This window comes from Nerophis lumbriciformis, linkage group LG10 (assembly GCF_033978685.3).
Source record: "Nerophis lumbriciformis linkage group LG10, RoL_Nlum_v2.1, whole genome shotgun sequence".
Lineage (NCBI taxonomy): Eukaryota > Metazoa > Chordata > Actinopteri > Syngnathiformes > Syngnathidae > Nerophis > Nerophis lumbriciformis.
This window is the reverse complement of record NC_084557.2, coordinates 8,117,870-8,136,462: the sequence shown is the minus strand read 5'-3', so window position 1 is coordinate 8,136,462 and position 18,593 is coordinate 8,117,870. Positions and strand designations below refer to the sequence as shown.

General features: G+C 38.0%; 2 protein-coding genes across 2 annotated transcripts; one reads left to right on the top strand and one right to left on the bottom strand.

Moving 5' to 3' along the window:
* The first annotated feature begins 1,851 nt into the window (after positions 1-1,851).
* On the top strand, positions 1,852-11,674 carry dnaja (DnaJ heat shock protein family (Hsp40) member A). Its single transcript, XM_061970354.1, has 8 exons — positions 1,852-2,013; positions 2,986-3,126; positions 8,825-9,002; positions 9,075-9,179; positions 9,251-9,478; positions 9,551-9,781; positions 9,849-9,949; positions 11,030-11,674. The coding sequence occupies exons 2-8, from the start codon at positions 2,995-2,997 to the stop codon at positions 11,240-11,242; spliced, it is 1,188 nt and encodes a 395-aa protein (XP_061826338.1). The 5' UTR covers positions 1,852-2,013; positions 2,986-2,994; the 3' UTR covers positions 11,243-11,674.
* rps27l (ribosomal protein S27 like) lies at positions 11,671-18,542 on the bottom strand. The gene is made up of 4 exons (XM_061970361.2): positions 18,400-18,542; positions 13,322-13,430; positions 11,918-12,028; positions 11,671-11,837 (listed from the first exon to the last, which is right to left on the bottom strand). Exons 1-4 carry the CDS (start codon positions 18,403-18,405, stop codon positions 11,809-11,811), a joined length of 255 nt encoding a protein of 84 aa, XP_061826345.1. The 5' UTR covers positions 18,406-18,542; the 3' UTR covers positions 11,671-11,808.
* Between the last annotated feature and the right edge of the window lie 51 nt (positions 18,543-18,593).

Sequence of the window (18,593 nt, the reverse complement as noted above, 5' to 3'; positions counted from 1 at the left end):
CCGTAAACCAGGCACGGGTAGATTTTGCGCTGTGTGCAGGCGCCAAGTCCTGTTGGAACTTGAAATCTCCATCTCCATAGAGCAGGTCAGCAGCAGGAAGCATGAAGTGCTCTAAAACTTGCTGGTAGACGGCTGCGTTGACCCTGGATCTCAGGAAACAGAGTGGACCGACACCAGCAGATGACATGGCACCCCAAACCATCACCCAACCATGCAAATTTTGCATTTCCTTTGGAAATCGAGGTCCCAGAGTCTGGAGGAAGACAGGAGAGGCACAGGATCCACGTTGCCTGAAGTCTAGTGTAAAGTTTCCACCATCAGTGATGGTTTGGGGTGCCATGTCATCTGCTGGTGTCGGTCCAATGTTTCCTGAGATCCAGGGTCAACGCAGCCGTCTACCAGCAAGTTTTAGAGCACTTCATGCTTCCTGCTGCTGACCTGCTCTATGGAGATGGAGATTTCAAGTTCCAACAGGACTTGGCGCCTGCACACAGCGCAAAATCTACCCGTGCCTGGTTTACGGACCATGGTATTTCTGTTCTAAATTGGCCCGCCAACTCCCCTGACCTTAGCCCCATAGAAAATCTGTGGGGTATTGTGAAAAGGAAGATGCAGAATGCCAGACCCAAAAACGCAGAAGAGTTGAAGGCCACTATCAGAGCAACCTGGGCTCTCATAACACCTGAGCAGTGCCAGAAACTCATCGACTCCATGCCACGCCGTATTAACGCAGTAATTGAGGCAAAAGGAGCTCCAACCAAGTATTGAGTATTGTACATATGCTCATATTTTTCATTTTCATACTTTTCAGTTGGCCAACATTTCTAAAAATCCCTTTTTTGTATTAGCCTTAAGTAATATTCTAATTTTGTGACACACGGAATTTTGGATTTTCATTTGTTGCCACTTCAAATCATCAAAATTAAATGAAATAAACATTTGAATGCATCAGTCTGTGTGCAATGAATAAATATAATGTACAAGTTACACCTTTTGAATGCAATTACTGAAATAAATCAAGTTTTTCAAAATATTCTAATTTACTGGCTTTTACCTGTACATTTGATTATTTACATTTGGTTATTTACAATCCGGGGATGTGGAGGGGGAGGGTGTTAATCAAGGGTTGAAGTTGCTGGAGGTGTTCTTTTAGTGCAGTTTTGAAGGAGGATAGAGATGCACTTTTTTTTTACACCTGTTGGGAGTGCATTCCATATAGAAGGAGAATGAGTTATGAGTTCAGTTAACCAGTTTAACCAGAAGTCTTTGTCCAAAGTCGTTTTGATAGCCTTCAGATTAATTTTGACAGTAATGCCAACAGTTAAACATTGGACGAGTTGTCGTATTTCGCTCTAAATGTATTCTATCAACTGCAGTATTCATTTTCTTTACAGAGTGTTGTCCCATCGGGGCTTCCGTACCCTTTCCCTGGTCTTATTGGTCTTTGCTGGCATAGCGTTGCCAAAAGTACAATGACCATCAAATGTGTACGATAACGTCACCATCTGTACGAAACATTATGAATATTTCAGGAACTCTCATAATTGTACGATAATTTGACCCTTTCAATTCATGGTTGACAAATAAATAAAAAAACATTGCGTACCTCTTTACAGCCAAGTGGGGGCACTGTTATCCCGGTGGCATTTTTTTCACCCCCAACACTGCTGTTTGTTGATTTAAAGGTAAAACTCCATTACAATCTACTCTATACACTGTATATAGTCATGTTTTACTGTTTAAGACAGTCCTGAGCAACGTCAAATAGGGCGTGTACGATAATTATTTTAATAAATACGATAATTTTAAGATACTGATACGATAATTTGTCTTTTCCCATCTGGCAACGTGGATTTCTTGCTAACGAAGCTTCCGGTCTGCTTTGCTAGAACACTCCAGAAAGTTCCACGCGGAGGAGCAGCATCTCTATTAAAGCCAGACTTCTTGCCCGCACCGGCTTCAATTTTGCCCAAAATACTTACCTTTTTCCCCGGAGAGGAAAACATCAAACAAGTAAGGAACCGGGACAATACAAAGGAGTGTGGATTAATTCACGAATTTATTAAGGCGACTCTTAGGCGTTAACCGTATTAAAATGTAAAATGACTAACACGTGCTTGTTACTATCAAGTCTTTTAAGTTCGAATAATCTTAATGCCACTAACATCCCCATTATTTTCCTTAATGACGGTGTTATTGTATTAATGTGACCGTTGTGGGGGTTATTTGAAATAACAACGCTTTTCTAGCTTTGTTTCCACAAGCCTGTTCGTTGGCAGCGTATCCAACGTTACCAATTTAACATGGTGACCACTCACAATCACCCGGAATTTATTGAGTCCAAAATATTGAAATTCGATGATTTGGTAAAATTACAAACAGCTAAAATTATGTTCAAAGCAAACAATAACCTGCTACAAAAGAACGTACAACAATTCTTCTCTACTAAAGAGAAATATAATCTTAGAGGAAAATCTAATTGACAACATGTGTATGCACGTACAACACTTAGAACCTTTAGCATATCAGTGTGTGGAATTAAATTATGGAATGGATTAAGTAAAGAAGTTAAACAATGTACTGATATGACCCAGTTTAAGATAAATTAATAGTGCTTACAAAGTACAAATAAGAATAATTATGAGAAACACTTTCAACCTTATTGAAAATAAGATATTCTTCATCTCAGTATGTGTAGCATGACTGACTTAATTATATATTACAAAACTGCTGTATTAATCATTCACGGATGTCATTGTGCTACAAAAAGAAGTCTGTAAATGAATCTATATATTTGTAAACGCTCTGAAGTGGGACAGGGGTAGGATTAAAATAAGCTTTGCTTCTTCCTGCTCCATTTCGGACATGATGTAAAGTGACATGACATGAAATTGTGTGATTTAATATGCTGTAAGTGTGTTCATGTTCGAAATAAACCTAAAGAAATAATTTCTCAAGAAAGGCTTGTGTTTTTTTTATATATAGGTTATAATAATGGTTCGCGAAACCGGCTTCTACGATCTTCTGGGTGTCGGTCCAAAAGCATCTGCCGACGAGATAAAGAAAGCCTACAGAAAATTGGCCCTGAAATACCACCCAGACAAGAACCCCAACGAGGGAGAGAAGGTGAGTGAACGCTAAATATAGACATCTATGGGCCTCCGTCTAGGGTTACACAGCCAGGAACTCTCTGGAAAGATCTGGAAGCTTCTCTTTCTAGCTAATACAGGCTAGGTTGTTAGCTCTATGTCACAACCTGAAATACTACAGGATGTAAAACTTATTATGCATTGTTTCACCTTAATGTAACTGATAATGGCGCACCGCCAAATTAAAGCCGCCACACTTTAAAAACAAGGGATCTTTACATGAAAAAAAATTAAAGTACCGGTACCGTATTTTTCAGCGCACTTAAAATTCTTTAATTTTCTCAAAAATGGACAGTGCGCCTTATAACTCGGTGCGCCTAATGTACGGAATAATTTTGGTTGTGCTTACCGACCTCGAAGCTATTTTATTTGGTACATGGTGAAATGATAAGTGTGACCAGTAGATGGCAGTCACACAAAAGAGATACGTGTAGACTGCAGTATGATGGCAGTCACACATAAGAGATATGTGTAGACTGCAATATGACTCAAGTAAACAACCCAAACATTTTATATGTTCCATTGAAAATATAGAATGTTACACATGGCGCTCAAAAATCTATCAAAATGTTTTAGTACGACTTTGGTAAGCTATGAAGCCGCACCGCTTGATGGATTGTACTGTGCTTCAACATACGAGTATTATTGTGGTGTGTGTATAAGGTAAGACATATTATCTGGCGTTTTGTTTCGCAATATTATACAAAAGCAACTTTTCTTACCTTCTGGTACCTGCTGATCTGTATTTGGGATCTGCATAAGTCCTGAAAATTGCACGCGTCCGCATTTGTAGTCTGTGATGACACCGTAGTCGATAAGCTTCTTCTATTTCTCTATCTTCTTGTTATGGGACATTCATCCTCCGCTGTTGCCATTTCTAATATAAAGTAGTGTAAAGTTATTATTTATATCTGTCAGTTAACTCGCCATGAAAGCGCTAAAACATACCGGTGTAGGGAGTTAACATTATTCACCCAAGGGACTTTAGTTATTAAAGAGTTCCGGTCGGACGGTTTTTCACGGGACACATTTGCGGCGTGAGCCACAGATGAGGAGATGCTGCTCCGTTAATTGATTGAAGTAAAGTCTGAATGTCATTAAAACAGTTAGCTCCAACTTTTGACACTTCTTCCACTCCCGTCCTTGCACGCTACACCGCTACAACAAAGATGACGGAGAGAAGACGCTGCCGAAGGTGAGCCACGTAAATAAGACCGCCCACAAAACGGCGCATCCTGAAGCGACTGTCAGAAAGTGACTTGAAGATGATGTGTAAAACATCATCTATGCAACATTTTGACCGTAGAACCACCATTACATGTTATGTATACCACAAGGAAGTGTTCTACATGTAGAACACAAATAATAATAAGACCCCTATAATGCGGCCTGTAATCCGGTGCGCCTTTTGTATCGGCAGTGCGCCCTATGGCCCGGAAAATATGGTAATATAATGTATTGTAGCCTCCAGAAGCGAAGTCTTATTGCCAATTTTATGCAAAAAAACGGCCCAATCCCAACACAAATTCCCTACCGGGCACACACCTCTGTCTTCGTCCTTCACTGCAAGGCCATGTTCACACTTTACACCAAATTAGATTTTTTTTGCCCTCAAGTGACTCAGATAGGCTTTTTTTGCTCGTCTAAATGTTCTAAAGTGCTTCAAATCTGATCTTTTCACATTAGATCCAGGCAACATCAGGAAAAGAGAAGTGTTTTCTTGTCTCAATGATTGAACGATAGGCAAAAAATGTGCAGTTCCCATTTAAGAGGACGTTAGCGGCTTTTAAGGAGAGAGAGTCCAACTGGAGCAGCAGCGCGAAGCAAGTGTGACGTCATACTCGCTGCAGCTCGCTGTTCAGAAGTCTCAAAACACAAATACCGTCTACAATAACACCAGAAAAAGATGCTCGATTTGTTGCTCGTCATTTTTAATTAAAAAAAAAGTCACTGAAAGTCTGTGGACAGTTGAAAACATTCTAAACAAAGTACATTGTACCATAAGCTGCAACAATTGAAAATGGAGCAAAATTATATCATATAGAAATATGTTAACACTAATTAATAAAACAGATTTGTTTTTAATATATGTAAACCTTTTTAAAGACAATCATATCATCATCAAATTATGCAAATTAGAAAATGATTTCATAGTGACCACTTCCCCACCACCACAGGTGTATGTTGGCAATGTAGGGGAAACCCTGTTATGCAATGCCTCTTTGTAGTGGTCTTCCTTTCCAAATACTTGTTCCTCCTGTGGTTGCTGGGTAGCTGATTTACCAAACTACAGGGCTTCACGGGCGTAGGGAGGCCTTTCTTTACGGGGCACAAAGTTCAGGTTGTACCCCGCCTTCCACCCGAACACAGTTGAGTAGGCTCCAGCCACCCCAAGAGGGATAAGCGGTAGAAAATGGATGGATGCATGGAAGGGATTTCTGTTGCTAAATTAGCCATTTTTTGCTATATTTAGCAAGTAGGTAGACTTGTTTAGATACTCCTTTTTTCTCATAAAAACCCCCAGAAGACTTGTTACAAATCTAGCAAACAGATGGTTTGAGACGGACATGACAGCAAGTATAGCTTATCTCATTAAGCTGTCAGTGCTGCTGTGGGCCCCTCTCTCATCTTAAAGCACTGACAGGCGTCTTTAAAAAAAGAAGCGACACTTGTTTTGCGTCCTGTGTTTTGTTTTTTGTAACTTTTTGCAATGCATAATGAATATACAGCAAACAATGCAAAATGACATCATTATAGTGTCACATGTATGGTCATATCAGTCAGGGATATTCAACTGGCAGCATATGGCCCAATTCCAGCCCGGTAATGACACCAGACAAGTTTAGTTCTACAGACTTGGCAAATACTATTATTCTTGTAGCATATTCTTAAAAACATTTGAGGGCTGTCATAGAAAAAACATTTGATTTTGAAAACAGCAGATTCTCAGGTACAGTACATACAAAATAAGAATAATAGTTGAGAGAAGTCTGGTCCCCTCTGGAAATGTGGTCCCCAAAACAATTACAAAACAATTTACTCTTTTTAAGACCAATTAAAAAAAACTTTCATTCATTATGTTTTATTTTTCATATTTCTTAGCTGCTCGACAGTGGATGACTTTGATTAACTTGCGAGCAGTGTTTCATGTGTAATGCCGTTACATAACGTTGTTACTGTTACTAGTAACGAGTAATCTAGTTAATTACTTTTACGTACGTTACGCCATTATTGAGTTTTAAAAGGCAGTTAAACACATTTTAATTGTGCATTCCTGATATATTCCATTTTTTAATTGTTTATTATTTCATATACCGTATTTTCCGCACTATAAGGCGCACCTAAAAACCACAAATTTTCTCAAAAGCTGACAGTCTGCCTTATAACCCGGTGCGCTTTATATATGGATTAATATTAAGATTCATTTTCATAAAGTTTCGGTCTCGCAACTACGGTAAACAGCCGCCATCTTTTTTCCCCGTAGAAGAGGAAGTGCTTCTTCTTCTACGCAAGCAACCGCCAAGGTAAGCACCCGCCCCCATAGAACAGGAAGCGCTTCTTCTACTGTAAGCAACCACCCGCCCGCGTAGAAGAAGAAGAAGGGCGCGGATATTACCGTACGTTTCATTTCCTTTGTGTGTTTACATCTGTAAAGACCACAAAATGGCTCCTACTAAGCGACAGGGATCCGGTTCATGAAAAGACGCAATCTCTCCATCCGCACACAGACTACTATTTCACAGCAACTGCCTAAAGACTTTCAAGAAAAGCTGGCTACTTTCCGTGCATATTGTAAAAACAAGATAGCTGAAAAAAAGATCCGGCCAGAGAACATTATCAACATGGACGAGGTTCCACTGACTTTTGATATTCCTGTGAACCGCACTGTGGATACAACGGGAGCACGTACGGTGAATATTCGCACCACAGGGAATGAGAAGTCATCCTTCACTGTGGTTCTAGCTTGCCATGCTAATGGCCAGAAACTTCCACCCATGGTGATATTCAAAAGGAAGACCTTGCCAAAAGAGACCTTTCCAGCCGGCGTCATCATAAAAGCTAACTCGAAGGGATGGATGAAGAAAAGATGAGCGAGTGGTTAAGGTAAGTTTAAGTTTACGCGAAGAGGCCGGGTGGCTTTTTTCACGCAGCTCCGTCCATGTTGATATACGATTCCATGCGCGCCCACATCACGCTGGTTTTAATATATTATTAAAGTTTGACTGACCTATTTGACTGTTTTTTTGACATTCCTTTAGCGCAGTTAGATGCGGCTTACAACACGGGGCGGCTTATAGGTGGACAAAGTTTTGAAATATGCCGTTCATTGAAGGCGCGGCTTATAACCCAGGGCGCCTTATTGTGCGGAAAATACGGTAGGTTTGTTTTTATCATATTTTTTTTATTTTGCAGTCTTTGTTGTTGCATCATGCTGTACGCTTGTTCTGATTTTGCTACATGTATTTTAACCATTTGAAGCACTTTGTGAGCTGTCTGGGAGAAGTGCTATATAAATACAATGTACTTACTTAAGTTGGATGTTACGTGGCATGCTACTTTTGATAGGTAGTAAGGCGATTATGTTGCGTTCCATTTACCTGGGAATTTGCCGCGGTAAAATTTGAGCGCTGTTGCTATGTATAAATGTACAACAATACATTATGCATAGCTGATTTACTGCGACAAAAACTAATCAGAAGTGCTAATAACGGATGTTATAGAAGCGGATATAATTGTTTACATTCAGAGCCGCCATCTTTGAAACAAACTCGGGGGTAGTGAGAATGCTACGACTTTCCGAGTCGGGAATCTGACTTCGAGGGGCATTCCATTTGTTATTGTGACTAAGAACTCGGAAATTCTGATTTGCCAGTACAAATGGAACACACCATTCAACAGCGTCAGAAGCACAGCAAGTTCAATGCAGGAAGCATATTTTTACTCGTGCAAGCAACAACCACCGCCACACTCCAAACGCGTTTAACTTTAACATTAACTCGTGCTCCAACAATTCAGTAAACAAATTCCACACATCTGCCGTCACTCTCCGCAAACTGCCAATGCCGAGGTAAATGTGCTATGAGCTCTGGCTGATGTCTCGCGTTGCTTGGCAACAGGCACCGCCTTTTAAAGGAACACATTTACACACTCTGCCCTCATGAAACATCTCTCAACTGCTTCGACAGATATTTAAATTTTTTTAAAGTAATGTATTAATTTATTTACCTTGATATTAATTACATTTATTAAACAGTGATTCCGTAAATAATTCAAATACTATTTTAGGAAACTATAATTACTTTTTAAAAGTCATTTTTTTAACACTGCCTTCAAGCCACTTTTTTGGAGCTGAGTCTTGAATGAATCTTTGGTGTGTGTAAGTGATGGGAAGAAAAGCTCTAACTGACTTAGGGTGGAGGAGTTTGGCGCCACCTGTTGGTTTACATGTATAAATTTAAAACCGAAAAATAGACAACCCATCTTTTTCAGGCCGTTTTCATTAGCGCCTGTTTATTAAAGCAAAGGCCAGTATTTGTATGGTAATTACATGTGGCAGCAATTATAAATGTCTTACATTATCACAAATAAGCTAAACTATACTTTTACATATAAACCTTCAGCCATCATCATAATTAGGACTCATTTGTGTCATTTCCTGTCTCCTATATCTGCAGTTTAAGCTTATATCCCAAGCGTATGACGTGCTTTCGGATCCCAAAAAGAGGGATCTGTACGACCAAGGAGGGGAACAGGCAATTAAAGATGGCGGCATGGGTGGAGGATCATCCCCCATGGACATTTTCAACATGTTCTTCGGCGGAGGAGGCGGAAGGATGCAGAGAGACAGGAGAGGTTAGTGCAAATATGACAACCTTAAATAATGCACTGATAGCCAATAGTTCACTCTATTTGATGGTTTCATAGGGAAGAACATTATCCACCAGCTCAGTGTTTCACTTGAGGACATTTACAACGGCAGCACAAGAAAGCTGGCACTCCAGAAGAATGTCATATGTGAAAAGTGTGAAGGTATGTGTCGCTTTAAACACCTGTAACTTTCTTTAAGCATGTTGATCATTCAAATGCTTACTGTATTCCAGGCTATGGTGGTAAGAAGGGTACCTTGCAGAAATGTTCCAACTGTAAAGGTAGAGGAGTGCAGATCAAAGTACAGCAGATAGGACCAGGCATGATTCAGCAGATTCAAAGCATGTGTGGAGATTGTCATGGTCAGGGCGAGTCTTTTAGTGCTAAGGACCGCTGCAAGAACTGTAATGGGCACAAAGTAGAACGCAAGAAGAATATTCTTGAAGTCCACATTGACAAAGGTAATACTCATTCTTAATGTGAAACATGAGTGGTAATAAATATCCACTAAATTGATAATTTTTGGCTCCCAGGTATGAAAGACGGTCAAAAAATTACATTTCACGGGGAAGGTGACCAGGAACCTGACCTGGAGCCTGGTGATGTCATCATCGTGTTGGATCAGAAAGATCACAGCAATTTCAAACGAAGCGAAGACAGTCTGGTAATGAAGATGAACATTAAACTTGTGGAGTCCCTGTGTGGATTCCGCAAGGCCGTCAACACTCTGGACAATAGAACACTCCTCATCAGCTCACTACCAGGTCAGCGCAACACGTCGACTGGCCTTATTGTGCTGTTACTAAGGTCTATTGTTTGTCACAATTTAAGGTGAAGTAATAAAGAACAATGACACAAAGCTGGTGCAGAACGAAGGCATGCCGATATATAAGAGCCCTTACGAAAAGGGCCAACTCATCATCAAGTTTGAGGTAAGACAGCTCTCTTCCTGTTTCGTCACTGATATAAATATAATGGCACGCGTTGAGTATTGAACTCTGAGACTCGTTTATTAAATCATTGACCAGTCTGGAGTACCAGTCAGAGATTACAAAGTCATCAGCTGGACTTGTTAACTTTAACATAAATGTCAGAAAATATACATGTAAAAACAAGCTGTTAATATTCTGTAGTTTCTAAATAGTATGTGTGAACTAGTCGCAATAGCAATAGTGAAATGCTAGCTCGTAGGTACTAAAATACAAGTACAACCCATTTATTATTTATTTAAACAACACAGAACCAATAATGTTATTAGAACACCACTCAAATATTACACGAACACAGTAGCGTCCATTAAAAATGTAAATGTGTCTTATACAATTACACAAACACAGTAACGTCCATTAAAAATGTAAATGTGTCTTATACAATCTTCAGAGTAATCACATTGTCAAAGACTAGTGCACCGATTGTACGCACCAGAGAGAAAACAAGTTACCGTAAGTAACACAAGACAGGCAGGAAGCGGAAGTGACACTGTCAAAGATAATCCTTCAAAATAAGTCTCTGTGAAACGTACCCAAACATGGAGAACACATCTCCATCGCCCGAGGTGCAGCGTTGGTGCTAGGTGAAATTATTTTTAGTTTATTTGTTCAATTTATTTTAAACTAAAAAATATATATATTTACTAAATTTATTTCCAATGAATTTATTTTAGTACAAAACATGCATCAAATTAAATTCAAGTTTGTTTAAAAAAATAAATAAAAAAATCACATGCGATTAATATTTCTATTTATTTTTAACTATGCTCTGTTGGGAAAGAGGCAGTGCCAGCAACCTGAGGGTTCCTGGTTCGATCCCCTGCTTCCACCATCCGAGTCACGGCCGTTGTGTCCTTGGGCAAGACACTTCACCCTTGCTCCTGATGGGTCGTGATTAGGGTCTTGCTTAGCTCCTGCCATCAGTGTGTGAATGTGGAAATAGTGTCAAAGCGCTTTGAGTACCTTGAAGGTAGAAACGCGCTTTTCAAGTATAACCCATTTACTATTTCCCTGGCTGTCTAGGTGGAGTTTCCAGAGAAAAACTGGCTCCCAGAGCATCTCATGTACCAGCTGGAAAGGCTGCTTCCTCCCAGGGAGGACGTGCTGATAGCCGACGACACAGAGGAGGTAGAACTCTGCGATGTGGACGAGCGGACGCAACAGCGGAACAACAGAGCGGCGTATGAGGAAGACGAGGGCAGTCCCAGAAGCGGCGTGCAGTGTCAGACACAATAACTGTAGTCTTGTCACACTACGGACAAGGTGACCTAAATCTAGTTTGACCAATGCCTTTGTTGAAAGTAGCCATTGAGATTTAAACAAATTCATTTGCAACCAAGTAGTACAGTTCAGTTCGTTTTTGGAGCGGCAAAACTTCTTCTGCCTGCAACCCACTCTTGCCATTTACTAAATGATCTGAACTGTTACTTCACAAAAACACTGCTTTTATTTAACTTTCCATGGACTCCGTTGTGCAAGGTTTGTGTTCCTGTTCTGCCATCGTTATGTTGGCGCTTCTTTTATATATGTATTTAATAAATTCCCAGTGAGTTCAATTGATGGCTGTATTGTACGGAAGCTTTAAAGGACTTGCTTTCTGTGAAGGTTATTTCAGTCACAACAAAAAAACAATGTTTTACTTATGAATAAAAGTCCCTGTGTGCTTTAGTTTTTCACATGTTTTATTGACTTGCAAATTCATTGTATTAAAGGCATAGCAAGCTTATAAAATCACAAATATGATTTCTGTGTCCTCAGCATAGTGACATTCCTCAACCAGCGATTGGAATAATCTTTTTTTTTTAGTGTTGCTTCCTCCTGAAAGAACAACCTGTAAAGGCAAATTTAGAAAAATGTCTTGAGGCTCAGATGCAAGTGTTATGTTGTGCCATGTTGCACTATAAGTAGTACCTTCTGTGAGTCTGGCTTTTCCTCCTTTAGGCTGACATAGCACTGTGGAGCATCCCACACACAAAACCACTGTCTGGGCATGGCTGAACACTGTTGTGATCTTGTAGCAGCCTGCAACAACACAATTAGTACACAACTACATTATCACTAGGGCTGTGACGAGTAATCCATACATTGATTTATATTCCTTAGCTTCAACTACATTGATCTGCGCTGGAAAAGTTTGCCTTCCGGAAGATAGGTATCGATCCAACATCGTTTTGACAGGCATACGGTTTTATGGACACTGGGAAAAAAACCATTGCATTTAACAACGGCAGACTTTTAACACTTAATGACAAGGGCGTTAAACATTACTCAAGTATGTCTGTGGCGTCATCGCCATCAGTCGGCAAAACAAGAATGGCGGATACCTATGGTGGCTGACAAACGTCACAACAAAACGGTGTCATCAATTACAATACAACTTTCAGCTACAGCACGATTGCAAAAGCCGCAACGCCATAAAATAAAAGCTGAAACACAACTTTAAGCCACTAAGGACGTTACAGAACTTGTCTGCTGTCACTTACGGAACGTCATTGTGTTGTGTTGTCTATATGTTGCTGTGCCGTTTGCATTTGTTGTGACTTCTCTGCTACCGTAGCTGTTAAGGATGTGTATTTCTGGTCCTGTCATTCTCGTCCGGACAGAGGGATGACACGGCAGTGCGGCCGGATCAAAAGAGACGTCGGAGACGCTTTACTGAACTAAAAGTTGCTTTACTACAAGTGAGTGTCATTACACAGGACTGCAGTTCCTGGAGGAGGTAAAGTAAAAAATTAGGCACTCCTAACTTGGAGGAGCCAAACCATCGGTTTTATATTCCTACCTCTTGTCTGTATGTGTGCTGGGTCAGGAGAGCGCACCTGACCATAAAGGGAATGTTTGTGTGACTGAAATTAGAGTAGCAACAGGTCACCATTGCTGTTAATTTATTTTGTATTTGTAGTATTTGCATGTTGAAAAACAGCAAGAGTAGCAGGTAAATCTACCGTTAATTCAACCTGAAGAGATGTTGGTTGCGCCTTCATTTTTGATATTGATATTGTATTACTTCTTTGTTGGAAAAACAAAAGCAGAAGTAGCGGGTAATCTACTGTTTGAATGTTGGTTACTGTACTTTTATTGAAAGTTTACTTGCTTATTTGTATCCAGAATTCCTTTTACAAGAAATAACAGGAATATAGGAAACCACCTGTAGTGTCCACTATTTATTTCACAGTTACACTGGTTGATTTTTTATTTATTTTTTGGCTAAAAAGTTACTGAATCGTTTCACATCGTATAGTTATAAAAAAAAATATCGTTCCTGAATTGTTTTGAATCGTTACACCCCTAATTATTCCACTTTGCCATGCTTACCTGGGCACTTCACATCCATGAAATAGGAGTTGGGAGACTGAACAAGTCTTTTCTTTTTGTGTTGTCTTCTCTCATATTCAACGGAAGGATGGAGGAGATCTTTGGCCAACTGCAACATTTAAGAGGTAAGAAAACATTTAACATTAATAACAGTAACATGATGTTGGAGTAATCTTTAACAATAACAGTAATATGATGTTGGAGCAATCTTTAACATTAATAAAAGTAATATGATGTTGGAGCAATCTTTAACATTAATAACAGTAAAACGATGTTGGAGCAATCTTTAACATTAATATTATGTTGGAGCAATCTTTAACATTAATAACAGTAATATGAATTTGGAGCAATCTTTTAAGGCCTACTGAAACCCACTACTACAGACCACGCAGTCTGATAGTTTATACATCAATGATGAAATCTTAACATTGCAACACATGCCAATACGGCCGGGTTAGTTTACTAAAGTGCAATTTTATATTTTGCGTGAAATATCCTGTTGAAAACGTTTCGGTATGATGACGTCAGCGCGTGACGTCACGGATTGTAGAGGACATTTTGGGACAGCATGGTGGCCCGCTATTAAGTCGTCTGTTTTCATCGCAAAATTCCACAGTAATCTGGACATCTGTGTTGGTGAATCTTTTGCAATTTGTTCAATGAACAATGGAGAAAGCAAAGAAGAAAGCTGTAGGTGGGAAGCGGTGTATTGCGGCCGACTGCAGCAACACAAACACAGCCGGTGTTTCATTGTTTACATTCCCGAAAGATGACAGTCAATCTTTACCATTGGCCTGTGGAGAACTGGGACAACAGAGACTCTTACCAGGAGGACTTTGAGTTGGATGCGCAGACGCGGTACCGTGAGTACACATGCAGCTGCGGCTTCCAAACATTTGATCGCTTGCCCGTATGTGCGTGCCGCTATGTGCATGTCACGTACGTAACTTTGGGGAAATATATGTGCTGTATGAACTTTGGGGAGGTGAACGGTACTTTGGGATGTGGGATTGAGTGTGTTGTGCAGGTGTTTGAGTTGCAGCGGGTTATATGGACGGGAGGGGGGAGGTGTTTGTTATGCGGGATTAATTTGTGGCATATTAAATATAAGCCTGGTTGTGTTGACTAATAGAGTATATATATGTCTTGTGTTTATTTACTGTTTTAGTCATTCCCAGCTGAATATCAGGTCCCACCCGCTTCTCACAGCATCTTCCTTAACTGAATCGCTCCCACTGCCCTGTAGTCCTTCACTCTCACTTTCCTCATCCACAAATCTTTCATCCTCGCTCAAATTAATGGGGAAATCGTCGCTTTCTCGGCCCGAATCGCTCTCACTGCTGGTGGCCATGATTGTAAACAATGTGCAGATGTGAGGAGCTCCACTACTTGTCTGCTACTTCCGGTACAGGCAAGGCTTTTTTTTATCAGCGACCAAAAGTTGCGAACTTTATCGTCGATGTTCTCTACTAAATCCTTTCAGCAAAAATATGGCATTATCGCGAAATTATCAAGTATGACACATAGAATGGACCTGCTATCCCTGTTTAAATTAAGAAAATCGCATTTCAGTAGGCCTTTAACATTAATAACAGTAATATGATGTTGGAGCAATCTTTAACATTAATAACAGTAATATGATGTTGGAGCAATTTTTAACAATAACAGTAATATGATGTTGGAGCAATTTTTAACATTATCTACAGTAATATGATGTTGGAGCAATCTTTAACATTAATAACAGTAATATGATGTTGAAGCAATCTTTAACATTAATAACAGTAATATGATGTTGGAGCAATCTTTAACATTAATAACAGTAATATGATGTTGGAGCAATTTTTAACAATAACAGTAATATGATGTTGGAGCAATTTTTAACATTATTTACAGTAATATGATGTTGGAGCAATCTTTAACATTAATAACAGTAATATGATGTTGGAGCAATCTTTAACATTAATAACAGTAATATGATGTTGGAGCAATCTTTAACATTAATAACAGTAATATGATGTTGGAGCAATTTTTAACAATAACAGTAATATGATGTTGGAGCAATCTTTAACATTAATAACAGTAATATGATGTTGGAGCAATCTTTAACAATAACAGTAATATGATGTTGGAGCAATCTTTAACATTAATAACAGTAATATGATGTTGGAGCAATCTTTAACATTAATAACAGTAATATGATGTTGGAGCAATCTTTAACAATAACAGTAATATGATGTTGGAGCAATCTTTAACAATAACAGTAATATGATGTTGGAGCAATCTTTAACAATAACAGTAATATGATGTTGGAGCAATCTTTAACATTAATAACAGTAATATGATGTTGGAGCAATCTTTAACATTAATAACAGTAATGATGTTGGAGCAATCTTTAACATTAATAACAGTAATATGATGTTGGAGCAATCTTTAACATTAATAACAGTAATGATGTTGGAGCAATCTTTAACATTAATAACAGTAATATGATGTTGGAGCAATCTTTAACATTAATAACAGCAATGATGTTGGAGCAATCTTTAACATTAATAACAGTAATATGATGTTGGAGCAATCTTTTACATGAATAACAGTAATGATATTGGAGCAATATTTAACATTAATAACAGTAATATGATGTTGGAGCAATATTTAACATGAATAACAGTAATATTATGTTGGAGAAATCTTTAACATTAATAACAGTAATATGATGTTGGAGCAATTTTTAACAATAACAGTAATATGATGTTGGAGCAATCTTTAACATTAATAACAGTAATATGATGTTGGAGCAATCTTTAACATTAATAACAGTAATGATGTTGGAGCAATCTTTAACATTAATAACAGTAATATGATGTTGGAGCAATCTTTTACATGAATAACAGTAATGATATTGGAGCAATATTTAACATTAATAACAGTAATATGATGTTGGAGCAATATTTAACATGAATAACAGTAATGATGTTGGAGCAATCTTTAACATTAATAACAGCAATGATGTTGGAGCAATCTTTAACATTAATAACAGTAATATGATGTTGGAGCAATCTTTTACATGAATAACAGTAATGATATTGGAGCAATATTTAACATTAATAACAGTAATATGATGTTGGAGCAATATTTAACATGAATAACAGTAATATTATGTTGGAGAAATCTTTAACATTAATAACAGTAATATGATGTTGGAGCAATTTTTAACAATAACAGTAATATGATGTTGGAGCAATCTTTAACATTAATAACAGTAATATGATGTTGGAGCAATCTTTAACATTAATAACAGTAATGATGTTGGAGCAATCTTTAACATTAATAACAGTAATATGATGTTGGAGCAATCTTTTACATGAATAACAGTAATGATATTGGAGCAATCTTTAACATTAATAACAGTAATATGATGTTGGAGCAATCTTTTACATGAATAACAGTAATGATATTGGAGCAATATTTAACATTAATAACAGTAATATGATGTTGGAGCAATATTTAACATGAATAACAGTAATATTATGTTGGAGCAATCTTTAACATTAATAACAGTAATATGATGTTGGAGCAATCTTTAACATTAATAACAGTAATGATGTTGGAGCAATCTTTAACATTAATAACAGTAATATGATGTTGGAGCAATCTTTAACATTAATAACAGTAATATGATGTTGGAGCAATCTTTAACATTAATAACAGTAATGATGTTGGAGCAATCTTTAACATTAATAACAGTAATATGATGTTGGAGCAATCTTTAACATTAATAACAGTAATGATGTTGGAGCAATCTTTAACATTAATAACAGTAATATGATGTTGGAGCAATCTTTAACATTAATAACAGCAATGATGTTGGAGCAATCTTTAACATTAATAACAGTAATATGATGTTGGAGCAATCTTTTACATGAATAACAGTAATGATATTGGAGCAATATTTAACATTAATAACAGTAATATGATGTTGGAGCAATATTTAACATGAATAACAGTAATATTATGTTGGAGAAATCTTTAACATTAATAACAGTAATATGATGTTGGAGCAATTTTTAACAATAACAGTAATATGATGTTGGAGCAATCTTTAACATTAATAACAGTAATATGATGTTGGAGCAATCTTTAACATTAATAACAGTAATGATGTTGGAGCAATCTTTAACATTAATAACAGTAATATGATGTTGGAGCAATCTTTTACATGAATAACAGTAATGATATTGGAGCAATATTTAACATTAATAACAGTAATATGATGTTGGAGCAATATTTAACATGAATAACAGTAATATTATGTTGGAGCAATCTTTAACATTAATAACAGTAATATGATGTTGGAGCAATTTTTAACAATAACAGTAATATGATGTTGGAGCAATCTTTAACATTAATAACAGTAATATGATGTTGGAGCAATCTTTAACATTAATAACATTAATATGATGTTGAAGTAGGCAGAATGCAAAACTGTGTGGACACACAATTGTCAAAAAACAACAACCCTGTATATAATCTGGTCCAATCAACAGGTTGGAAGAGTTCATATTTTATCTTTGATGACGTCAACGTCACCGTTAGGTTGGAATTGTTGTGAAATAATTCGTATTATTGACGACACGCACCACGTAGTGAAGGAGCGATGAAGGCGCAACATTACGAATGTAGCTACAATTACAATGTAAACAAAACATGGCGAGTTCTTTCGAAGATTTACAAACATGACGCGCATCACAGAAATTAGCAGCGACTTCAATGTCAAAACACATTTAGCTCACATAACGCAGTAATCGTGTGGGGGGAAAAACAAGTGGGATCCGACTGTTTCCTGGAGCAAACCATCGCGCCGCATCCCTTCCAGCACATAGACGGCCCCCCACCGTTGCTAGCTCGAATAAACACCGCCATGTGCTTGGCCCCCAAATACGCACATTGTGCTCTTTTTCACGTGATTCCCTCCATTCCACTCCGCGTGGCAGCCACGTATATTAGACACGCGTAGGTGAACGCATTGTTGCAATGATTAAGAAGCAAAAGGACGAGCATTGTTTAAAAAGTCAACTTACAGGCATTTCGCTGTCGTCGTTTTACGTGCACGTCTTCTCGGATAACAGCTGGGGAGAAACTGATGACCGCAGTTTTCATAATCGTTTAAAAAAAACACACACCATTAAACTGTAGATAAAACACTCAAAACACAACTAGTCGTTTAATGATTAATTTTAATTACACATAATGAGCCCATATTTAAGTTTATTGT

Excerpts from the sequence above, each read along its gene's own strand:
- rps27l (XM_061970361.2), bottom strand. Across the intron at positions 12,029-13,321 it reads CATGGATGTGAAGTGCCCAG|GCTGCTACAAGATCACAACA; the intron begins GTAAGCATGGCA and ends GTGTTGTTGCAG. Across the intron at positions 11,838-11,917 it reads AAAAGCCAGACTCACAGAAG|GTTGTTCTTTCAGGAGGAAG; the intron begins GTACTACTTATA and ends TTGCCTTTACAG.
- dnaja (XM_061970354.1), top strand. The coding sequence starts at position 2,995 with ATGGTTCGCGAAACCGGCTTCTACGATCTTCTGGGTGTCGGTCCAAAA. Across the intron at positions 9,180-9,250 it reads CATATGTGAAAAGTGTGAAG|GCTATGGTGGTAAGAAGGGT; the intron begins GTATGTGTCGCT and ends ACTGTATTCCAG. Across the intron at positions 9,782-9,848 it reads CCTCATCAGCTCACTACCAG|GTGAAGTAATAAAGAACAAT; the intron begins GTCAGCGCAACA and ends TCACAATTTAAG.